At 47.3% G+C, this 25,329-nt stretch overlaps 1 protein-coding gene across 7 annotated transcripts; it reads right to left on the reverse strand.

Annotated features, from left to right (window-relative positions):
• Positions 1–2,843: 2,843 nt before the first annotated feature.
• LOC147103450 (transcription cofactor vestigial-like protein 2) lies at positions 2,844–12,622 on the reverse strand. 7 transcript variants are annotated; one of them, XM_085963042.1, is made up of 4 exons: positions 12,291–12,622; positions 10,174–10,441; positions 4,717–5,160; positions 2,844–3,279 (listed from the first exon to the last, which is right to left on the reverse strand). In XM_085963042.1, exons 1-4 carry the CDS (start codon positions 12,378–12,380, stop codon positions 3,236–3,238), a joined length of 846 nt encoding a protein of 281 aa, XP_085819168.1. In that variant the 5' UTR covers positions 12,381–12,622; the 3' UTR covers positions 2,844–3,235. The 7 variants fall into 7 exon arrangements, with proteins under 7 accessions (XP_085819168.1, XP_085819169.1, XP_085819175.1 ...); XM_085963043.1 differs by having other exon boundaries at positions 2,844–3,173; positions 12,291–12,621; XM_085963049.1 differs by lacking the exon at positions 12,291–12,622 and adding an exon at positions 12,256–12,277.
• Positions 12,623–25,329: the final 12,707 nt, after the last annotated feature.

Consider the following 25,329-nt stretch of genomic DNA (forward strand, 5'->3'; position numbering starts at 1 on the left):
CTTCCCCGCACCCCCTTCCCTGCTCCCCCTCACCCCCTTCCCCCGCACCCCCTTTCCCGCTCGCCCTCACCTCCTTCCCCCTCACCCCCTTCCCCGCTCCCCCTCACCCCCTTCCCCCGCACCCCCTTCCCCCCACACCCCCTTCCCCGCACCCCCTTCCCCTGCACCCCCTTCCCCGCACCCCCTTCCCCCGCACCCCCTTCCCCGCAACCCCTTCCCCGCACCCCCTTCCCCGCTCCCCCTCACCCCCTTCCCCACTCCCCCTCACCCCCTTCCCCGCACCCCCTTCCCTGCTCCCCCTCACCCCCTTCCCCCGCACCCCCTTTCCCGCTCGCCCTCACCCCCTTCCCCCACACCCCCTTCCCTGCTCCCCCTCACCCCCTTTCCCACACCCCCTTCCCCGCTCCCCCTCACCCCCTTCCCCCGCACCCCCTTCCCCCACACCCCCTTCCCCCACACCCCCTTCCCCCTTCTCCCTCACCCCCTTCCCCTGCACCCCCTTCCCCCGCACCCCCTTCCCCCGCACCCCTTCCCCCCGCACCCCCTTCCCCCCGCACCCCCTTCCCCCTCCCCCCTTCCCTGCACCTCCTTCCCTGCTCCCTGACATTATCGACTGCCACTGTAGAGAAGCCTCCATCTGGGTGAGGTCACCAGGTGATCGGAAATGGGACCTGCTGGTTGATGGGAGATGGTGGGGGGAAGGGAGAGGGTAGGAGGCAAGAGGCTGGTGATGGGGCGGAGAGAGGGAGTGACAGCGAACTGGGGGTCAGGGGAGAGGGAGAAAGGGGATTGGGGGGTTGGGGAGACTGTGGCTTGGGCTGGGAGAGAGAGGCGTGCGGTCGGGAGATTGGGGCTTGAGCAGGTGGGGGAGAGGCAATCTGGGGACTGGGGGTCAGGGGAGATTGGGGTTCAGGTGGGTGGGGGAAAGAGTGGGAATGTGGTGGGCATGGGGCCCAGCACTCTCTGCAAATCCAGGAGCAGCAGTAACATGGTGAGAGAGTGTGGCACTGAGAGTGGAGCAGCCAGTAAAGGCGTGAGTGAAATCTGGGGTCTAGACTGTGGGTAAATAGTGAAAGATTGTTTTCACTGGTTGGTGAATGGGAAACAAGGAGCCGGATACAGGATTCTCACTGGAAGAGGGAAAGGTTTTGAACTGAGGGCTATAAGACCATGGGATGCTTCACGACAAGTGGCTGTTGATTCAGAGACTTTTAAATGGGATGCATTTTAAAGGGAGGAATGTAAAGGATCAGGGGGGCAAATGGGGGCACAGGAGAGAGCGTCAGCACCGACATAGGCATTGGGGTCGAATGCTGTAAATTCGATAATTCTATGAAAACACTCCTTTAATGAGTCTGAGCTCAGGGAGTGGTTTAGAAATGTTGGTGCTGAGCTGAGTTTAGGATGATGTGCTCTGTGACGAGTGCTTCAAACACCGAGCCCGCTGCCCATTGTGCGATCTCTCGGTGTGGTTCAGGTTGGTCTGTGCCAGCCAGTTTTGGCATGTGGAGTCCAAGTCCAGATTGGCTCTGACTGAGGTTCCAAGCTCAGAGTTGATAGCTTCACACCGAACTGGAATCCAAATCAGACCAGAGTCCAAGGAGTTAAGGGGCAAGGTGGGGCCTGTTAAAGTGGCATTGACTGGGGAACCTGACCACATCTTGTGCAGTGCAGGGGGATTCTGGCTGTAGATACAGGGTGAATATCAGCAGGTTCTAGGATTATTATTAGCTTCAGGTAGAATATTGGGGCACTATAACTATTACTACCAGTTACATATCTCAGTATTGCCATTATTACTGTTGGTTTTTGGTGCAAAATTGTGTGAGTTGCTGGTGGAATCAAAGTTCCTGCCACTTTTGGTTTCCCGGTGAATCCCTCTCCCTCTTTCAGTTTCCATTCTTCCCCTCCTGGTTCTGGGGGAACTTCTCGCTCAACAGCTGCTGGCGAAACCTGGAGCAATGACACTCAACTACAGGGGACCTCACCCAACCCTTACAAGGCAAATGCAAGAACATTGGCAGAAGTCACGTGATCAAAGCTCCGGGAATACCTCCAGCTAGAGTTGGTAATGCTACCTGCACTCCAGACCTGGGCGGTTCACCTTGCTGTGTCTATAATGCAACCCAACCAATTCTTCGACAGCACCTCCCAAACCCGCGACCTCTACCAGCTAGAAGGACAAGGGCAGCAGGCGCATGAGAATAACACCAACTCCAAGTTCCCCTCCAAGTCACACACCATCCTGACTTAGTATATCGGACGTTCCTTCATCGTCGCTGGGTCAAAATCCTGGAACTCCCTCCCTAACAGCACTGTGGGAGCACCTTCACCACACGGACTGCAGCGGTTCAAGAAGGCGGCTCACCACCACCTTCTCAAGGGCAACTAGGGATGGGCAATAAATGCTGGCCTTGCCAGCGACGCCCACATCCCCTGAATGAATAAAAAATAATTGGTCATGCACACTTTCCAGCGCCATCTTCGTAAAATAAGATTCTCGATTGAATTCTTCTGCCTGGCAATTCTTGAGTTAAAGATCGATGCACGTATCCCAGGTAAGGTTTTTTTTTCTCTTAATAGCAGTTTTGGAAGATTGAAATAATCGAATCCGCTCTTTTTTCGCGGTACCATTTGCGCCACTCTGTGCAGTAGTTCCAATTCTTGGTGTGAAGCGAGTCTTCTCAGGAAACTCGATGAACAAACCAGAGCCCAAAGAATACAATGTCCCACTGAAGGAGCCTCACGTTTTCCTTTAATCACGGCGAGATTCTTCACATCAAAAAAAAACAAATCACAAAAAAAACAGGGAGGGGGAAAGGAAAGAACAAAACTGAATTGCATTACGATGAAACTGAGAAATTTTATTTTAAGTCCTGCTTCTTGCTTTAAGAGTCAGTTGAAGAATAAAATAAATAGATGCCGGTGAGATTGTGACCCGGCCGTGTGGAAACCTTCCCTTGGAATCTCTGAACGGATGATCTTCGGGGACAGCTTGCTGGGTGAGTCGCCCGCTCACAGTGCGAGCTCGCCTTCGCCCCACGTCCGGCGCTGCCAGGGAATATGTACAAACTGATCGACTGTTTGTGGGGCGGAGATTCACGGCAAGTTGTCCCCCAAGTCTTTCAGAAATCAGCTGAAGAGTGATCCGCCGGGTAAAGAGAAGCGGCGAGCTGTAACCGAGATCACAGGACATTATTACAGCTTGCACACTGAACAAGGCAGCCACACATGTCTAAAACCAGAACACATCCTTGGCTTTGGCGTGGTGCTGGAGACCTGATTAGAAAAAAAAGACGGGGGGAGAGGGTGGGGGGTGGGGTGGGGGGAGGTGGTTGGAAGAAAGAATAAAGAATAAAAGAAAACAGATAAAGAAATGAACTGCACCCTCAGAGAGAGGCAAACCGTGCAGGAACCAATCTGAGATCAATGTTTTCAATACATGAAGTCAATGCGCCCCCTCTCCCCACCCACAGAGCAGGACCTTTTCCACAATTCTAACTCTTAACACTGACCGCAAGCTTTGCTCTATCGGGTACAAATCCGTCCCATAATTGCCTCGTGTAAAGGGGATCTGTTACATCTCCAGCTTTTTCCAGTTCTGATGAAGGGTCCCAGACCTGAAACGTTGACTCTGTTTCTCTCTCCACGGATGCTGCCTGACCTGCTGAGTATTTCCAGCATTTTCTGTTGTTATTTCAGATTTCCAGCATCCGCGGTATTTTGCTATTACAACAATTCAAGAGGCCTCGACTCCATAACTAAAAGTAGATTCCCAGAAAAAGGCTATAAATTATCAGTCATAGAGTCCTAACGGCACAGAAGGAGGCCATTCTGCCCATCGAGTCCGTGCCGGCTCTCTGTCAAGCAATCCAGTCAGTCCCATTCCCCCGCTCTATCCCCGTAGCCCTGCAAGTTTATTTCCCTCAAGTGCCTATCCAGTCTCCCTTTGAAAACATTGAGTGTCTCCGCTTCCACCACTTCCGTCGGCAGCGAGTTCCAGGTCCTCACCACTTGCTGTATAAAGAAGTTTTTCCTCACATCCCCCCTGTATCTCTTGCCCAAAACCTTAAATCTGTGTCCCCGAGTCCTTGTACCATCAACTAGTGGGAACAGCCTTTCCTCGTCTAGCCTATCACAAACCCATCATAATCTTGTACACCTCTATCAAATCACCCCTCAACCTCCTTTGCTCTAATGAAAACAAATCCAGCTTCTCCAACCTGTCCTTGGAGCCATAAAATTATAGTTATTGTGTGAACGAAGAACAGGGGCGACCAGTAATTGTTGGCCAAAAGGCGGCATTTTAAAACTCGTTAATCGATTACACAGACATGTGGCTGGAAAGTGAAATATTTAGTGTTGCAATGTCGCCACACAAACACGGATCGGAGTAAACAAGAACAGGTGAAGATTAGTTTTTAATATCTGAACTTTTTCAAAAAAATCTTTCAAGTACAATTTGTAGAGCAAACTTTCTCCAACAGAGACACTGAAGATTAGAATAAAAACAGTAACTTCAATGAATTGTCTTGTTTTTTTAAAAGTCTGTGGGACGCAATAATGATCATTGATTGTAAAATGTAGAGAGTCGCCCCGTACTATTGCTGATCATCGCGTCTCTGCAACAATTGCAGCGATTCTCACACTGTACATTCCCAATCCAGCTCTACAGTGCGGGCTTTCCTCCTCAGATGACAATGTAAAGAGCCTTACCTGCATCGACATTTAAGCTTAGAGTCTGTGTCACTTCAGAGGTCGGGAAGACCCCTGCCCAAGGGGAGCTGGGCTCCTGGCCGCCGATGGCCGGTTGCAGTCGGCTGGAGCGGAGCGCCGGGACCAGCAAAGAGCTGTAGCGAGGGTCCAGGTTGGGGTTGACCGGGTAGAGTTCGTGTATAGTCCTGGGGTGATGGTACGCTGAGCTCTGCGGGCTGAGGGGCCCCCCGCCCAGCGGGTAGTGCCAATGATCCGGCGGCTGGCCCAGGTGAGGGTGCAGGACGGCCGGGTATGGCTCTGTAGACGTGAAGTGGAGCTCGGTGGGTGGAGAGCTCAGGGTGCTGCTACTGCTGCTGCTCGCTGCTGGGGCTGGGGGTGGCGGTGCCTGGTAATTACTGTCCCAGAAAGAAGCAGGGAAGTTGCGCTGGGTAAGAGAGGAGCCCTCTGAAAGATAAAGCAAAGCATGAGTTGCTTACAGGCTGAATTCCAAGTTACACCTCGCATCGTTGACATTAGTAAGAATGTACAGCATGGGCGAATCACAGAATCAGAGAAATTTACGGCCCAGACGGAGGCCATTCGGCCCATCGTGTCTGTGCCAGCCGAGAAAGAGCTATCCAGCCTAATCCCACTTTCCAGCTCTTGGTCCGTAGCCCTGTAGATTACGGCACTTCAGGTGCATATCCAAGTACTTTTTAAATGCGATGAGGGTTTCTGCCTCTACCACCCTTTCAGGCAGTGAGTCCCAGACCCCCACCACCCTCTGGGTGAAAACATTCTCCTCAACTCCCCTCTAATGCTTCTATCAATTACTTTAAATCTATACCCCCTGGTTATATCTCCAAGTTTGCAGATGACACAAAGCTGGGTGGGCGTGTGTGCTGTGAGGGGGATGCCGAGAAACTCCAGTATGATTTGGACAGGTTGGGTGATTGGGCAGAAGCATGGCAGATGCAGTATAATGTGGATAAATGTGAGGTTATCCACTTTGGTGGCAAAAACAGGAAGGCAGATTATTATCTGAACGCCAATAGATTGGGAGAAGGGGAAGTGCAATGAGACCTGGGTGTCCTTGTGCACCAGTCGCTGAAGGTAAGCATGCAGGTGCAGCAGGCGGTTAAGAAGGCAAATGGTATGTTGGCCTTCGTAGCGAGAGGATTTGAGTACAGGAACAAGGATGTCTTGCTGCAGTTGTACAGGGCCTTGGTGAGACCACACCTTGAGTATTGCGTGCAGTTTTGGTCGCCTTATCTGAGGAAGGATGTTCTTGCCATGGAGGGAGTGCAGTGAAGATTCACTAGACTGATACCTGGGATGGCAGGAATGACGTATGAGGAGAGATTGGGTCAATTGGGCTTATACTCGCTGGAGTTTAGAAGATTGAGAGGTGATCTCATTGAAACTTATAAAATTCTAACAGGACTAGACAGACTAGATGCAGGAAGGATGTTCCCAATGGTCGGGGAGTCCAGAACCAGGGGTCACAGTCTAAGGATAAGGGGTAAGCCATTTAGGACAGAGATGAGGAGGAATTTCTTCACCCAGAGAGTGGTGAACCTGTGGAATTCTCTACCACAGAAGGCAGTTGAGGCCAATTCATTAAATATATTCAAGAAGGAGTTAGATATATTTCTTAAGGCTAAAGGGATCAAGGGATATGGGGAGAAGGCAGGGACAGGGTACTGAATTTGGATGATCAGCCATGATCTCATTAAATGGCGGAACAGGCTCGAGGGGCTGAATGGCCTACTCCTGCTCCTATCTTCTATGTTTCTATGCTATTGACCTCTCTGCTAAGTGAAATAGGTCCTTCCTATACACTCTATCTGGACCCCTGATAATTTTATACACCTCAATTAAATCTCCCCTCAGCCTCCTCTGTTCCAATCGGTCTTAATATTTACGCCAAATTGTTACAATTAGTCACCTTTACAAAACAAATCACCTCACTCTTCGAAGGGATCTGTTGTACAAAATATACCCTGCTGTTGTATTCATAGTAATTAAGCTGATATTGTGTTTCCAACCTTCTTCCAAATATGTCAATATTTAGAAAGGACTTCATTGTGAACAGTGTAAATGCTGATACAATCCCCCGGCCCACCTTGTCCTGAAAGTTAGTGTCAGTCATCCATAGAGAGACACAGCATCACGAGTGAAAAAACATACCCGGTCTTTATAACAGGCCAGTGAGTCAACACACAGCGAATGGATGTCATTGGAATAGCAAAATACTGCGGATGCTGGAAATCTGAAATAACAGAAAATGCTGGAAACACTCAGTAGGCCAGGCAGCATCCGTGGAGAGAGAGAGAGAGGCTGTCTGGCCGACTGCGTGTTTCCAGCATTTTCTGTTATTTCAGAATATTATTGGATTCTGCAGACACTGGGAGGGCTACATCCAATGGTGGAACTCAAGACAGACTGAAATAACAACAGAAAATGCTGGAAAAACTCAGCAGGCCAGGGAACATCCGTGGAGAGAGAAACAGAGTCAACGTTTCAGTCTGTTTCTCCACGGATGTTGCCTGGTCTACTGAGTTTTTCCAGCATTTTCTGTTGTTATTTTGGATTTCCAGCATCCGCAGTATTTTGCTATCAAGACAGACTGAACTGTGATCAGCTGAAGGTCGCTGGGGATGCCTTGACTGATCTCTCGGGGTCTCTGGACACTTCCTTGAAACTCTGGGGATAATTGACCTGTTTTATTAATCAGAACACTGTTTATCTTCAAATATGACATGTGCGAGGATAAGTGGACTTAGTTTCTGCGTGCGTGCATGGACACATAACAGCAACTCCCCAGCAACACCCTGGAGCGACCGCCAGCCGAACCCTGCGCAACACAACCTCTCAGCCCTGTTCGAGGTCCCACAGAGGGTAGCACAAATCCACACTCTGTCTTCACCGAGCAGTGTCAAAGCAGCCAGCTGCTTTATTAATTTTAAAAGCAAGATCCCATGAGTTTTATTTTGATATAGATACTTTGTGAGAATGGGGTGGTGGGGAGAGGGGGGAGGGGGGGGGGAGATGGCAGGGCACAGAAGGAGGCCATCCGGCCCATCGAGCCTGGGCTGGCTCAAAGAAAGCGCCGCCGAGTCGAGCGTCCCGGGACCTGTTGCTCTTGTGTGTTGGGGGACTCTGCAAATGGGCCGCATGGAGACTTCTGATGCAGGTGATAAACACAGTGACCATCATGTCTCTACATATAGCAGCTATTCCCCGCAGTGTTGTGAATGCCATCTCCGGGATCTCCTGCTACATTAACTGGGTTTGAGCACTATCGGAATTTAAAACGTTAAAAAAAAAGCGTTAATCAGTCTAATGCTTAAAATAAACCGAGTGCACGAGGCGCCTATTATTAGTTAGAATCCAGCCGCCACACCAAGGTCAAGGAAGAGCCCATTAACATAAAATCATTTTTGGAAACGCGTTATATTTAGAGGGGATGTATTATTGAAAATGACTGACTAGAGATGTGATATATCCAATCTGCTGACATCGGACATTACTCACCGCGTTCTCACCAGTAAATAACACGAGAGGCAACGAGAACATATAAATGGAGAAAGTGAGGAGAGTTTGTAATGTCTTCCCTTCACTGGTGAACCATGAGATTCCCCCAGAGCCGTTTATTCGGAAACCTGGCCTTGTTTGTGTTTTGAATCATCTTTCTTTTTCTAATGTTGATTCGGCAGTGAGGTGGTTGGCAATGAAGGAGGAATGCAAACATCCCAGTCAGGAATAGTCCCCATATTGTTTGTTGCGCCGTTTTAAGGATGTTAAAATAATGCAGCAATTTTGTGAGACCATTTCTAGAGAGATTTGTTAGAATCTCAAAAAATATTAACGTAATACAATGACTCCAATGATGTGCGGGTTTGTATTTTCACTAAACGCGTTAGTCCAGCTTCTCAGAATCCTTGCAAACTGACCGATTTTATTTTATTTATTGCAGATCACATATAAAAACCCATATAGGCCACTCACAGAATCAGACAGCACAGAAGGAGCCGATTCGGTCCATCGTGTCTGTGCCGGCTCTTTGAGAGAGCTCTCCGGTTAGTCCCGCTCCCCCCTGCTCTACATGCTAAGATTCTCAGGCAGGCTTTGCTTATAAAATAGCGCATTTCAATAAAATAAAATAGTTGTCCACAATTTGATCAGGTATAAGGTGGGTTTTTTTTGGCTTTAGTTCATGTCTCCCTCAATCAACATCACTAAAACAGATTATCTGGTCATTATCACCTTGCTGTTTGTGGGAGCTTGCTGTGCGCAAATTGGCTGCCGCGTTTCCTACATTACAACAGTGACTCCACTTCAAAAAGTACTTCATTGGCTGTAAAGCACTTTGGGACACCCTGTGGTCGTGAAAGGCGCTATAGAAATGCAAATCTTTCTTTCTCGACCTCAGGACGTCCCAAAGCGCTTTACAACCAATGAAGTACTTTCTGAAGTGTAGTCACTGTTGTAATGTGGGAAAGTTAGCGGTAATCTAGGCGCTATATAATCGCCCATACTCATTTAATCTGTTTGCTTGTTTAATTTCATTCCTACTTGTCTGAGATTAAGAGCTCCGGATCCCACTCCAGGGGAAGTAATAAAGACCCCAGTTGGAGAATGGCAGGTGAATGTGCACCAGGCAACACGCTCAATGCGTGGCTGTGAGAATGGATCATAATCCTCGCCAGACAAACTCACAGACTTTCCTGCTCAGACACTGACCGACCTGCTGTCTGTACATCCCGTTCCCATTTAGATATCCCAGTTTTTCCTTATTTAAAAAAAATTCTACTTCTCGCCAGTTACTTGTGTCGGTGAAGGTTGTCTGTACTTGGCGGTAACTACAATGACTTAGAGCCCCACAAATACGTGATAAACAACCGGCAGATAGATTGTCTTAGTGAGAATACCATCGAAAATAAAGGGGGAAAAAGGAGAAAAAAACTTTGATGTCATTGAAACTTAGAAAATTCTGACAGGACTGGACAGACTAGATGCAGGAAGGATGTTCCCGATGGTCGGGGAGTCCAGAACCAGGGGTCACAGTCTAAGGATAAGGGGTAAGCCATTTAGGACAGAGATGAGGAGGAATTTCTTCACCCAGAGAGTGGTGAACCTGTGGAATTCTCTACCACAGAAGGCAGTAGAGGCTAATACATTAAATATATTCAAGAAGGAGTTGGATATATTTCTTAAGGCTAAAGGGATCAAGGGATATGGGGAGAAGGCAGGTACTGAATTTGGATGATCAGCCATGATCGCATTGAATGGCGGAGCAGGCTCGAGGGGCCGAATGGCCTACTCCTGCTCCTATCTTCTATGTTTCTATGTCTGCCTTTTGGGGGGTGAAAAAGGGGAAAGCAAGAGGCAAACTGTCTTCCTGGGACCCCCACCAGAGGAAGGAGTGTGGGCCGTGCGGACAGGAGAGCTGGCTGTGGGCTGCAGACACTTCACCTGATGATCCTGTGCTTCCCTTCCTGGGTTTACAGCTCCTGGTCTCTGGATTGTAGTCACTCAGAGCGCGAGTAAAATGTTCATCCACCACGCTGCTGATATCTCCATTGAAATAGGTGAAGAGGACACACTTGGAGTTGATGTACTCCGCCTCGGGCCGCTCCTTCTCTCTCAGGCCACCCTCTTTACTCGGGGCCGGGGGCTGAGGCGCAGTGCCCGGGGTGCCCTCCATCGACACTTCCTGCACTCGGGGGTAAACGGACAAAGTCTGTAAGAATGAGATGGCAGAATGTTAGTGCGGCGAGGGTTAGACCCGTTTACCTGGCCTCCAACGCTCAGCCCAGGCTGCAGCAGCGGGACACTGAGGGGGGCTCTGCAATCACACCTTCAACTCTACTGTGAGATTCTCCAGTCAGACATAATCCCAACGACAAAATTACACGCCAGTTGCAAACTGCAAGATACTTATGAACGAACTGTAGAAAACTTTCCGTGAGAGGTCGCGAATCTGTCCAAACCCACCTCTGTGAGCCCAGGTTATGCTGCAGTACTTCACTCTAATAGAAATGTCTTTTTCTGAGCGTTTCTACTCACACAAGCCCGATCTTTTTTGTCTTTACTCTGTCCCAGGCCGAGATACAGCGCTGGTTTTAATACTGGAAAGAGTTGCCGGATTGGAGAAATTCTGGCCGATTCTATTACCCGGTTTCCCTTTATAAATCCCGACTGTCGGATCTGACGCGACTCGATTCCAGGAATAAAACTCAAAACAATCCCGTGCCCCCGGCGGCCGCTCACTCGCACCGAGTCTGGCCGCCAGTGTGAAGTATCCCGGGACACTGAGAGAGGCGAGAGAGAGAGGCTGGGCTCCCCCCCGAGCACCGGGGAAAGGGGCAAGTTCCGATTCCCCAACCCTGCACATCACAGACTGGCGCTTCCGTCACTACAAAGCATCGATTTTGTAAAAATGGAATGTTTAGCACAAATTAAAATAAGTTGCTCAAAACTTTGCTCCGAGCGCGCAGAGCGCGGGGGACAACACTCCCTCCCTCCTTCCCTCATCCACTCCCTCCTCCCTCCCTCACTCCTTCCCTCATCCACCCCTCACTCCCTCATTCACTCCCTCCCTCCCTCCCTCCCTCCCTCACTCCTTCCCTCATCCACCCCTCACTCCCTCATTCACTCCCTCCCTCACTCCTTCCCTCATCCACCTCTCACTCCCTCATTCACCCCCTCCCTCACTCCCTCATTCACTCCCTCCCTCATCCACTCCCTCCATCACTCCGTCATTCACTCCCTCCATCACTCCCCCACTCCCTCCCTCCCTCACTCCCTCATTCACCCCCCCCACTCCCGCCCTCCCTCCCTCCCTTACTCCCTCATTCACTCCCCTACTCCCTCCCTCCCTTACTCCCTCATTCACTCCCCTACTCCCTTCCTCCCTCCCTCCCTCATTCCCTCCCTCCCTCACTCACTCAGCGATATATCCTAAAGCCCTGGAAGACATTTAACACCCGCATCATCACTCCCCATCGCCAAAACAGCAAATTAAAATGGAAAACAAAGTGGTGAACATTTAAAACAAGGTTTAACTTAAGAAAAGATTACAAGGACAACCCACACAAGTGAACTTTTCCTGTGTTTTATACCGAGGATTAATGTCCCAGGACTAGAGGTCCCGTCCACTGATCACATTTCTACAAACTCCAGCCGGGCTCGGTGCGTTCCGCCTGAGAAAGGCGGTTAAACTCGAAGACTGAAAGAGGCATTGCTCACTTTATGAGATCATGAAGTGTAAACAAGTTTGTAACGACGACTTTTGAGAAATAGATCCGTTAAGATTACAGATTCCCAACATAGGAACAGGAGGAGGCCATTCAGCCCCTCGAACCTGCTCCTAGACCAAGGCTGATCTGCACCTCAGCCCCATCTACCCCCTGAGCTCCAGATCCCTCAGACCCTTACCCGACAAAGACCTATCGATCTCAATCTTGAAAGCTCCGCTTGTCCCAGTTAGTAAGTCAACATTCCTGACAAGAGATTAGTCCAGCAACATTTGGTCAATATTTTTTCACCAGGAACCTTTCTGGCCGGAGCTGCTCATCTGGGTGCCCTACCTGTGGACAGTGTGTTGTATACGCTGGGGTGGTTGTAAAGTAAGGATGATGCGCTCCATACGCGTGGTACATAACCTCCAGGCAGCTCATGGTGAGAACAGGGACTGGAAAGGCTCCAGCTTCAGGCAGGTGACAGCTCCATGGTCTCGCCCGGTGCTCACACACTGCTGCTGTGCCGAGAGAGAGACCCCGACCACATCTGAGTGACAGCACCGCCGGCACAGCAACTGCCCCCGACCCAGTCAACACGCCAGACAGTCGGAAACAAAGTCGGCAACTCAGCTCCTCCCAGAGCGAGTTCCTCCGCAGACCCGAAACCAATCGCCTTCAGCAGAAACACACAACTGGAAGAGGTTTTTTGGTAACCCGCTGGGTGGAAGGAGTGGACAGACACCAGTGAAGTGGTCCTTTTTATGCACGGGGGAAAAAAATGCTAAACAAAACCGAATCACAAGTTCACAAAAAGCAAAAGCGCCCCTTCTGAGGAACGTTTGCATTTCAACTTTTGAATTTTCCACAAATAGTTGGGTTTTAAGATCAATGCCGCTCGTTTATACTTTGTGCAAATGAAGCATTTTATTTGTGATTAGCGACCTAATGATTATTCTCCGAAGACACAGCTTTTTAAAGGGAGGATGGAATGGTTTCTATTGGGAAATAAACAATTGCACTTTCTGTTACTCGCAAAAAGATTGTTTTATAAACTACCGAGTTTTCTTCACCCCCCCCAGTTCTTCTGTCTTCAATTCAATTCAATGCTCTCTCTGCTCCAAGTCTCGATGGTTCTGACAATCAAGGTGATAAATCTCTCTTTTATTTCTTATCTCTTTAAACGCCCGAGCCCTCAGATTATTATTTTTATTTAAAAGAGCATTTCTCCCCGCCCACCCCCCCTGCAAAGCTCACCATCGCGGCAAGGATCTTGTAATGATGTCATGAAGTGTTGACTTAATTTAAGGCTGACACCTTCAGCAGCCAGGGGCTGTGGCAAAGCCCCAGCTGAATATGGACGGGCTGCCAATTCCAGGTTAGTTGCATAATCTCAGAAAAGCTATTTTATGTGAATTGGGGCTTATTTAAAGCGTTAAACGTATTGCTGTAATATCACCATTGTAATCAGTTAAACATGGTTTGACAGCTCAGGCACCCACATAGGGTGCTTATTGCAGACACACAAAACGCCCATTGAATTAAAGACAGGACCATTCCGATGTTCTTATTCTCTCTGGAGCTTCTCTGAGGTTTTGCACATCTTGCTTTGCAAGGACGAGCTGCTTCGTCCGATTTTGCACGAGCTTTGTAATTTTGAAATTAACCAATGCTTTTTGCCAAGAAAGCGGTCAGCAAATGCACTCCTGCAACAGATGTGAAGCCACGATGAGGAAAAGCGGGCACCAGTAGAAAGGCCAGTCATAATTTAGAAAACGAATGCCTCGGAAACTATACTGCGCACATAGGTCGCTAATGATCGTGTGTTGGTGAAATTCTTGCTGCTATTATAACGGAGACATTGTAAGATAGTGCACAGAGGAAATTCATATAAACACGCTAATCGTCGGCAGGTTAATATCGCAAAGCTTAATTTTAAAGCCAAAGTTGGAAGGGTAAAATTAACCCACAGCAGCAGCGCCTCAGCAATGAACAGTGTCGGCCGTGTCTCAGTGGGCAGCACCCTCGCCTGAGTCAGAAGGTCCTGGGTTCAAGTCCCACTCCAGCGATTTGAGCACAAAAACCTAGGCTGACACTCCAGTGCAGTACTGAGGGAGTGCCGCACTGTCGGAGGTGCTGTCTTTCAGATGAGATGTTAAATCGAGGCCCCATCTGCCCTGATTCTACCGTGCTATTTTGAAGAAGAGCAGGGGAGTTCTCCCCGGTGTCCTGGGGCCAATATTTATCCCTCAATCAACATCACTAAAACAGCTTATCTGGTCATTAACACATTGCTGTTTGTGGGAGCTTGCTGTGCGCAAATTGGCTGCTGCATTTCCTACATTACAACAGTGACTCCACTTCAAAAAGTACTTCATTGGCTGAAAAGCACTTTGGGGCATCCTGAGGTCGTGAAAAGCACTATAGAAATGCAAGTCTTTCTTCTTTTTTATATAAAACACATTAAAATAAAGCAAATTATCCTTTGAAAACAATTCTATCTGTTGCTGATGATCAGCACAGCATTTAATCAAATAACACAATTCACTAAACACTTTAGAGACATTAGACTATATTTATTAAGTTTATAAGCACCACCAGCGACTGTAAAAAATGAAGAACATTTTTTATCTTAACGTCCCAGTGAAATTACGTGGGTTGCAATATTTGGGGGAGCAGGTTGTATTATACAAAAAAAATCGCATGCCAATTTATTCTATGCTTTTAAGATTTTTGTCTGACAGGCTGACACACACAATACTTTCTTCTTGAGTGTTAAATTGTCAGGGGGATTACTGAAAACTAGAAAGGTACCTCTCCCACTAGGCTGAGGAGCGAGAAATATCCAGGATTTATTTGGTACGATCCCAACTTTGTGCCACTTCTGATTTAAGACTCAACGGCAAGAACATCTTTGCAGTTACATTCCTGCCAGATTATTAATAAGGGTGGGTCCTTTTTTTTACTAGTTACTTTTACTATCAAAATCAAAGACTGAACCTCTGTTTCTGGTTGCTATTTTCTTTAAGGAAAAAAGGTAAACACATCTCAGACACACCCTACATGCTTTTCCACCTCATTGCATTTGTACAGTGTTGAAATCAAAACTCACCCCACTATTGCCTACTCTCACTCCCATTTTCTCAGAACTGCAATACTGTGGAGTTCCTTATCTCCAGTATTTAAATCATTTTACAATATACAGGTTTTTAAATACCAGTCTTGAAATTACTCAGCTTTTTTTTTATTGATCTTATCTTCTCTCCTGCTCTTTCCAATCCTGGTGGTATTCAATAGCCTACAGGACTTGGATCTTCACCGAATTGCTCAATTTACAAAGGACTGAATAAGCCACATGTTCTCCTCTACATTGTATTTTATGAAACAATGCACTGAAAACTAGGGATGAATTTGCAAACTCCACAACTTATTGGGCCCTGAGCTGAGCTTCTGATCCATCAACACTCCATCAAAAGACTGTCTACATCTACCTCTGTAACCTTTGCTTCTACTTCAGTCCATATGCTACCAAATCCCTCCTTCATGCTTTTGTTGTCTCCAGGCTTGACCATTCGAATGCTCATCTGGTCAACCTGCTATCCTGCACCCTCCATAACCTTCAGCTGATCCAGACCTCTGCTACCCCTATCCTGTTCTATATTCATAAGAACATAAGAATTAGGAGCAGGAGTAGGCCATATGGCCGCTCGAGCATGGCTGATCTTCGACCTCAACTCCACTTTCCTGCCCAATCCCTGTATCCCTTGATTCCCCTAGAGTCCAAAAATCTATCGATCTCAGCCATGAATGACTCAGCCTCCACAGCCCCCTGGGGCAGAGAATTCCAAAGATTCACAACCCTCTGAGTGAAGAAACTCCTCCCCATCTCAGTCTTAAATGGCCGACCCCTTATTCCTAGTGAATTAAGAACATGTCTTATGATATTGCTAGAAATCAGTAGAAATCTGTGAGGTATGTTTACAAGTTTGTTAACATATCAGAGAAAATCGTTCCAAACAAGAAGGAACTTGAAATAACAACAGAAAATGCTGGGAAAACTCAGCAGGTCAGGCAACATCCGTGGAGAGAGAAACAGAGTTAACGTTTCGGGTCGATGACCCTTCGTCAGAACTGGAAAAAAACAGGAAAGGGGATAGATTTTAAAGCAAGTAGGGGCTGGGAATCTATCCCCTTTCCTGTTTTTTTCCAGTTCTGACGAAAGGTCTTCGACCTGAAACGTTGACTCTATTTCTCTCTCCACGGATGCTGCCTGACCTGCTGAGTTTTCCCAGTGTTTTCTGTTGTTATTTTGGATTTCCAGCATCCGCAGTATTTTGCTATCGTAAGAAGAAACTTGAATTAGGCCAATTCAGATTTATTTATATATAAAATAAAACAATTTAAACCAGTTTGAATTCAACATACCTGTTCCTTTAAAAAATGGCAATTTGTGCTTTCCTTCCAATGTGTGACACTACCTTATGTTAAATGGGAGATGGATTGTTGTCAATTAGAAAAGGTCCATCTTCTTTGAAGATAGATGCTATTTTTTGAATGCTATCTGTGTTCATTGTGGACTAGTCTGAATGTGTCTGTTTATGGCGACGTAGTGGTGGGTATACATCTGTTGTCTGGTGTGAATTTGTTGTGGTATTTTTCTTATTGCCTCAAAGTTTACTGTTGAGTGAGTTTCAAACTCTTGGTCGGTCCAGCACGGAGTTAGTATTTAGCTCCATGGTGTTCTCCGTGCTTATTTAGTGATTATTGCTTTCCTCTGCCTAGTTGATTCCATTTTAATTTTATCCCTCTCTGCATGCATCATTCTCTGGTCAAGAGGGTTAGACAAGTGACCTGCTCCCAGTTCATTACTTAGGGTCATATATTCAGCCATGTACACTTGCCTTGTAGCTCTACGAGTTGTTAAGGAGACATGAGGCTAGGGATGAGTGATGGCAACATCACTGGACAAATGCTCTATGCATATTTTAAAAGGGTTAATCCCACCACTCAAACAGAGGACAGAAGAATGTTGCATGAATGTGTTAAGCATTCATCCACCAGTATTACCAACAGTAATTGCTAGGTTATAGAGATCATTGGAAATGGCCGTGGCTGTGAGACAGGTCTTTAAAGACAGTTATTCAAGACTAGCAATTGGTTGGGAAACGTTCAAGAGTTGGATTGGCTGACCAATAGTTGGCTACTGGTAAAGGTATTTGGAATGAAAATCAAATTATAACATTTTAAAGTCTGATTAAAGAGCAGATCAGCAAACCACCAACAGAAAGAAAAACTTGCACAAAAAGTATTATATAAAAGCCAAACTCTAAATTCTTAAAAGTCTACTGGAAAAAGCAGAATAAAACTGTTTACATAAGGGCACAGTTATATTACTTGCAGGGCAATGCGGCGCTGGCTGATCGGAGTTGTACTACTGGCTTTGCATTGCTGTCTGGCAAGGGATAATGGAACTGTGTTTATGGATGGAAGCATGTATGTGTCAGATAGAACATAAGAAGATAAGAATTAGGAGCAGGAGTCGGCCACATGGCCCCTTGAGCCTGCCCCGCCATTCAATAAGATCATGGCTGATCTTTGACCTCAACTCCACTTTCCCGCCCGATCTCCATAAGCCTTAATTCCCCATGAATCCAAAAATCTCTCTGTCTCAGCCTTGAATATACTCAATGATTCAGCATCCACAGTCCTTTTCCAAAGATTCACAACCCTCTGAAGAAATTCCTCCTCATCACAGCCTTAAATGGCCGACCCCTTATCCTGAGACTATGTCCCCTAGTTCTAGACTCTCCAGCCAGGGGGAAACAACCTCTCAGCATCTACCCTGTCAACCCCCCTCAGAATCTTATATGTTTCAATGAGATCACCTCCCAGTCTTCTAAACTCCAGAGAGTATCGGCCCAATCTACTCAAACTTTCCTCATAGGACAACCCTCTCATCCCAGGAAACAATCTAGTGAACCTTCGTTGCACCGCCTCTAAGGCAAATATATCCTTCCTCAGATAAGGAGACCAAAACTGAGCACAGTACTCCAGGTGTGGTCTCACCAAAGCCCTGTACAATTGTAGCAAGAATTCCTTACTCTTGTATTCCAACCCCCTTGCAATAAAGGCCAAAATGCCATTTGCCTTCTTAATTGTTTGCTGTACCTGGCCGTGATTTTGCCAGCTGTGGTGAGTCCAGTGTGGCCGGAGCAGACAATGGTCTCAAACTTCGTACCCATCTTCATTCCGCCTCCTCCGAGTGATTTTGCCCGGATTCGGCTTGTTAAACCTGCCTTCGAGGTTCCCAGCCAATTAAGAGGAAGCGGATCTGATGACATAATCTGATGATGCGTCATCAGCTGATTTCCTTAAAAGGGCCATGTCCACATTCATTTTGACAGTTGTGTTCTCAGTGTTCTACAGCATTGAGGTGCTGCAAACACTGACAATCACTGCACAGAGGTGCACGGCTGCACCCAGGCTCTCCCATGAATCCCTCCAGAGGGAGTTACAGCACACAGGGAGGTCCTCTTCCCTTCCAATGGGCGGAAGAGGCCTCACCAGGAGACCAACGCAGCCTGGTTGCACATTGCACAGGAGGGCACAAGCAGGGATGTCGTCAGGAGGACCAGGCTGCAGTGGCGCAAACCTTTCAATGACTTCAGTAGATCCCGAAACGTTAATGCCAAGCCACACTCAACCTCATCCTGCTGTGCCACTCATCCCATCCCCATCACTCTGCCTTCCCTACCATATTCTCGCGGGGAGGTTTGCTGGTACTGTTGGGGAGGGTTTAAACTAGCTTGGCAGGGGGATGGGCACCAGCATATAGGAGTAGAAAAGAGGAATAAGGTGCATGAAATAGTGAGTGTGTTGGATAGTACTAGAGAAGAAATTAGTACTAGAGGCGGAAGTAGTACCATATTGGATAGGAGCAGACTAAGAAAGACTATGAAAAATTCAAAAATGGGTTTAGAATGCGTGTACGTATATGCACAAAGTGTGGTGAATAAGGTTGGTGAGTTACAAGCATAATTAGCCGTGTGACAATATGATGTTGTGGCAATAACGGAAACGTGGCTTAAAAACAGTGAGGACTGGAATATTTTCAAGGGTTCAAGCTGTTCAGAAAAGATAGGGAAGAAAAAAAGGGAGTTTTGGTGGCAGTGCTGATTAAAGAAGACTTTGTCGTGTTGGAAAGGGAGGATGTTCTTGAGGGGACAAGGACAGAATCTATTTGGTTAGAGTTGAGGAGCAAAAAGGGTATGATCACGCTATTGGTGGTATTGTATTGGCCTCCAAATAGTGAGAGGGAGGCAGAGGAGCAAATCTGCAGGGAAATCGTAGAGATATGCAAGAGCTATAGAGTGGTGATATTGGGGGACTTTAATTACCCAAATATCATAGAAACATAGAAAAATAGGAGCAGGAGTCGGCCATTCGGCCCTTCGAGCCTGCTCCACCATTTAATATGATCATGGCTGATACTCTATCTCAATACCATATTCCCACTCTCTCCCCATACCCCTTGATGCCTTTTGTGTCTAGAAATCTATCTATCTCCTTCTTAAATATATTCAGTGATTTGGCCTCCACAGCCTTCTGTGGTAGAGAATTCCACAGGTTCACCACCCTCTGAGTGAAGAAATTTCTCCTCATCTCAGTCCTAAATGTCCTACCCCGTATCCTGAGACTGTGACAAAAATGTCCACAAGCTCCCACATATTGCCGCAACAACACATCTCCTGTTCTCCCATTATTTTATTTATTTAATTAATTAGTTTAGTATTAATCAAATTATTTACCTCATTTAGTTTATTCATTTTTATTCATTGATGGGATGTGGGCGTCGCTGGCTGGCTAGGCCTGCATTTAGTGCCCATCCCTAATTGCCCTTGAGAAGATGGTGGTGAGCCGCCTTCTTGAACCGCTGCAGTCCATATGGTGTAGGTACACCCACAATGCTGTTAGCAAGGGAGTTCCAGGATTTTGGCCCAGCGACAGTGAAGGAACGGCGATACAGGTCCAAGTCAGGATGGTGTGTGGCTTGGAGGGGAACTTGTAGGTGGTGATGTTCCCATGCGTCTGCTGCCCTTGTCCTTCTAAGTGGTAGAGGTTGTGGGTTTGGAAGGTGCTGTTGAAGGAGCTTTGGTGAGTTGCTGCTGTGCATCTTGTAGATGGTACACACTGCAGCCACAGTGCGCCAGTGGTGGAGGGAGTGAATGTTGAAGGTGGTGGATGGAGTGCCAATCAAGCGGGCTGCTTTATCCTGAATGGTGTCGAGCTTCTTGAGTGTTGTTGGAGCTGCACTCATCCAGGCAAGTGGAGAGTATTCCATCACACTCCTGACTTGTGCCTTGTAGATGGTGGAAAGGCTTTGGGGAGTCAGGAGGTGAGACACTCGCCACAGAATTCCCAGCCTCTGGCCTGCTCTTGTAGCCACAGTATTTATATGGCTGGTCCAGTTCAGTTTCTGATCAATGGTAACCCCCAGGATGTTGTTACTGGGGGATTCAGCGATGGTAATGCCATTGAATGTCAAGGGGAGATGGTTAGAGTCTCGCTTGTTGGAGATGGTCATTGCCTGGCACTTGTGTGGTGCGAATGTTACTTGTCACTTGTCAGCCCAAGTCTGAATGTTGTCCAGGTCTTGCTGCATATGGACACGGACTGCGTCAGTATCTGACGAGTCTCGAATGGTGCTGAACAGTGTGCAATCATCAGCGAACATCCCCACTTCTGACCTTATGATGGAGGGAAGGTCATTGATGAAACAGCTGAAGATGGTTGGGCCTCAGACACTGCCCTGAGGAACTCCTGCAGTGATGTCATGTGATTGAGATGAATGACCTCCAACAACCACAGCCAACTTCCTTTGTGCTAGGTATGATTCCAACCAATGGAGAGTTTTCCCCTTGATTCCCATTGACTTCAGTTTTGCTAGGGCTCCTTGATGTCACACTCAATCAAATGCTGCCTTGATGTCAAGGGCAGTCACTCTCACCTCACCTCTTGAGTTCAGCTCTTTTGTCCATGTTTGGACCAAGGCTGTAATGAGGTCAGGAGCTGAGTGGCCCTGGCGGAACCCAAACTGGGCGTCAGTTAGCAGGTTATTGCTGAGTAAGTGCCGCTTGATAGCACTGTCGATGACACCTTCCATCACTTTGCTGATGATTGAGAGTAGACTGATGGGACGGTAATTGGCCGGGTCGGATTTGTCCTGCTTTTTGAAGACAGGACATACTTGGGCAATTTTCCACATTGCCGGGTAGATGCCAGTGTTGTAGCTGTACTGGAACAGCTTGGCTAGGGGCGCAGCTAGTTCTGGAGCACAAGTCTTCAGTGCTATTGCCGGAATGTTGTCAGGGCCCATAGCCTTTGCAGTATCCAGTGTCTTCAGCCGTTTCTTGACATCACGTGGAGTGAATTGAATGGGCTGAAGACTGGCATCTGTGATGCTGGGGACCTCAGGAGGAGGCCGAGATAGATCATCCACTCGGCACTTCTGGCTGAAGATAGTTGCAAATGCTTCAGCCTTGACTTTTGCACTCACGTGCTGGGCTCCACCATCATTGAGGATGGGGATATTTTTGGAGCCTCCTCCTCCTGTTAACTGTTTAATTGTCCACCACCACTCACGACTGGATGTGGCAGGACTGCAGAGCTTTGATTTGATCCGATGGTTGTGAGATCGCTTAGCTCTGTCTATCGCATGTTGCTTCCGTTGTTTGGCATGCAAGTAGTCCTGTGTTGTAGCCTCACCAGGTTGACACCTCATTTTTCAGTATGCCTGGTGCTGTTCCCGGAATGCTCTCCTGCACTCTTCGTTAAACCAGGGTTGATATCCCGGCTTGATGGTAATGGTAGAGTGAGGGATATGCCGGGCCATGAGGTTACAGATTGTGGTTGAATACAATTCTGCTGCTGCTGATGGCCCACAGCGCCTCATGGATGCCCAGTTTTGAGTTGCCAGATCTGTTCGAAATCTGTCCCATTTAGCACGGTGGTAGTGCCACACAACACGGTGGAGGGTATCCTCAACATGAAGACGGGACTTCGTCTCCACAAGGACTGTGCGGTGGTCACTTCCACCAATGCTGTCATGGTCAGATGCATCTGCAACAGGTAGATTGGTGAGGACGAGATCAAATAGGTTTTTCCCTCTTGTTGGTTCCCTCACCACCTGTCGCAGACCCAGTCTGGCAGCTATGTCCTTTAGGATTCGGCCAGCTCGGTCAGTTGTGGTGCTACTGAGCCACTCTTGGTGATGGACATTGAAGTCCCCCACCCAGAGGACATTTTGTGCCCTTGCTACTCTCAGTGCTTCTTCCAATTGGGTTTGACGTTGTCGTTTACGGTGCCGAGGTCGATGCCGGGTGGTCCGTCCGGTTTTATTCTTATTGTTTTTCGTAGCGGCTGTTTACAACTGAGTGGCTTGCTAGGCCATTTCAGAGGGCATTAAGAGTCAACCACATTATTAAATTAATTAAATTAAGTTTAGTTTTTAAAATGTAGTTATATGCTATATGTTAACTGAACACTTAGCTCACAGTCACTACCAATCACTTACCTGCCTTACCTATGACGTCACACTGCAGTTTTATCGATTGGGATAATGCTAGGGTAAAGGGAAAGGAGGGGGAGGAATTTCTGAAATGTTTTCAGGAGAATTTCCTTGACCAGTATGTTCTTGGCCCAACTAGGAAGGAGGCATTGCTGGATCTGGTGCTGGGGAATGAGGTGGGCCAGGTCGACCAAGTGTCTGTAGGAGAACACTTGAGTACGAGTGATCATCGTATCATAAGATTTAGATTAGCAATGGAGAGGAGCAAGGAACAGTCTAGAGTGGAACTTCTAAACTGGAATAGGGCTAACTTCAATGGGGTGCGAAAGGATCTAGCCAGGGTAAAGTGGAAGTTCCAAGTGCAGGCTAGGTACATTCCAACAAGAGGGAAGGGTAAGGGAACCAAAGCAAGAGCTCCTTGGATGACGAGGGAGATAGAGAAGATGATGAAACAAAAAACGAGGGTGTATGATGCATGTCAGGTGAATTTTTCAAGAGAGAACCAGACCAGATACAATACTGAAGATGAAAATAAGATTGACAAAGAGAGAATATGAGAGCAGAATGGCGGTTAACATAAAAGGGAACCCAAAAATCTTCTACTGGCTTGTAAACAGTAAGTGGGTAGTAAGAGGCGGGGTGGGGTTTATTAGCGACAAAGAAGCTGATATATGCTTAGGGCGCGGGGCAAGGCTAGAATACTCAATGAGTACTTTGTATCAGTGTTTACTAAGGAGGTGGATGCTGATAAAATATCGGTAGCAGTGGAAAAGGTAGAAGCAATGGAAGGGGCGAAAATTGATAGACAGGATGTACTAGAAAGGCTGGGTATGCTTAGAGTAGACAAGTCGCCTGGTCCAGATGGCTTGTACCCCAGATTGCTAAGGGAATTGCGGGAGGAGATAGTGGAAGGGCTGGCCATAATTTTCCAATCTTCCCTAGATGCGGGGGAGGTGCCTGAAGATTGGAAAGTGGCAAATGTGACACCATTGTTCAAGAAAGGGTGTAAGGATAATCCTAGTAACTACAGGCCGGTCAGTTTAGCATCAGTGGTGGGTAAAGTTTTAGAAACAATAATCAAGAAAAAAATTAATGGGCACTTGGAGAGGTTTAAGCTAATTAAGGAGAGCCAACACGGATTTGTAAAAGGCAGATCATGATTGACTAATCTAATTGAATTTTTTGATGAAGTAACAGGGAAGATCGATGAAGGGAATGTAATGGATGTTTTCTACATGGATTTTAGGAAGGCGTTTGACAAAGTACCACATAGAAGGCTGGTTAACAAAATTGAGGTTCATGGAATAGGTGGGTCAGTGACAGCTTGGATAAGGAATTGGCTTAAGGACAGAAAACAGCGAGTGGTGGCAAATGGCTATTTTTCAGACTGGATGATGTTAGACAGTGCTGTTCCTCAAGGGTCAGTGCTGGGGCCACTGCTTTTTTTGATATATATAAATGATCTGGATATTGGAATACTAAGTAGAATTTCTAAATTTGCCGATGATACCAAACTTGGGGAGGTGGCAAACAGTGAGGATGATACCAATCGACTGCAACAAGGAAATGGCAGACCAATTAAACTCATACTTTGGTTCTGTATTCACAAAGGAGGACACAAATAACCTCCCAGGAATATCGGCAAACATAGGGACTAATGAGAGGGAGGAGCTGACAGAAATTAGTATCTCTAGGGATATGGTGTTGGGTAAGTTGAGGGGACTGAAGGCCGACAAATCCCCAGGGCCTGATAAACTACATCCTAGGGTACTTAAGGAGGTTGCCCTGGAGATAGCAGATGCTCTAAGGATCATCTTCCGGAACTCCATTGACTCGGGAACAGTACCCGTGGATTGGAGGGTAGCTAATGTTACCCCAATATTTAAAAAGGGGGGTAGAGAGAAAGCAGGGAATTATAGACCAGTAAGCCTTACATCGGTTGTGGGCAAAATGCTAGAGTCCATTATTAAGGATAAAATAGCGGAGCACTTGACAAATGGGGAAAGGATCGGACAGAGTCAACATGGATTTACAAAGGGTAAATCGTGTTTGACTAATCTGCTGGAATTTTTTGAGGAGGTAACTGGTAGAATAGATGGGGGAGAGCCAGTGGATGTGGTGTACCTTGACTTCCAGAAAGCCTTCGATAAGGTTCCACACAAAAGATTATCATGCAAAATTAAGGCTCATGGGATTGGGGGCAAAGTATTAACGTGGATAGAGAACTGGCTGGCGGATAGAAAACAGAGAGTTGGAATAAACGGCTCGTTTTCGGAGTGGCAGGCAGTGACCAGCGGGGTGCCGCAAGGATCTGTCCTGGGACCCCAGCTGTTCACAATATATATAAATGATCTGGATCAGGGAATTGGATGCAATATTTCCAAATTCGCTGACGACACTAAACTAGGAGGAGGGGTGGGCTCTGATGAGGATGTCAGGAGGCTACAGTGTGATTTGGACAGGTTGGGGGAATGGGCGGATACGTGGCAGATGCACTATAATGTGGATAAATGCGAGGTTATCCACTTTGGGGGTAAAAACAGGAGGGTAGATTATTATCTAAATGGCAATAGATTGGGAGATGGGGAAGTGCAGAGGGACCTGGGTGTTCTTGTGCACCAGTCACTGAAGGAGAGCATGCAGGTGCAACAGGCGATTAAGAAGGCAAATGGTATGTTGGCCTTCATATCAAGGGGGTTCGAGTATAGGAATAGGGATACCTTACTACAGCTGTACAAGGTGCTGGTGAGACCGCATCTGGAGTATTGTGTACAGTTTTGGTCGCCCCATCTGCGGAAGGATGTTCTTGCCATGGAAAGAGTG

Source organism: Somniosus microcephalus, chromosome 20 (assembly GCF_052327205.1).
Source record: "Somniosus microcephalus isolate GS21.2 chromosome 20, FLI_Smic_1.0, whole genome shotgun sequence".
Lineage (NCBI taxonomy): Eukaryota > Metazoa > Chordata > Chondrichthyes > Squaliformes > Somniosidae > Somniosus > Somniosus microcephalus.

Bases quoted from the DNA above. Each gene is read 5' to 3' on its own strand.
- LOC147103450 (XM_085963042.1), bottom strand. From the start codon at position 12,380: ATGAGCTGCCTGGAGGTTATGTACCACGCGTATGGAGCGCATCATCCT. The intron at 10,442-12,290 runs GTAGGGCACCCA...TCATTCTTACAG, and splicing joins ATACAACACACTGTCCACAG to ACTTTGTCCGTTTACCCCCG. The intron at 5,161-10,173 runs GTGAAGTGTCTG...TTTATCTTTCAG, and splicing joins GGGAAGCACAGGATCATCAG to AGGGCTCCTCTCTTACCCAG.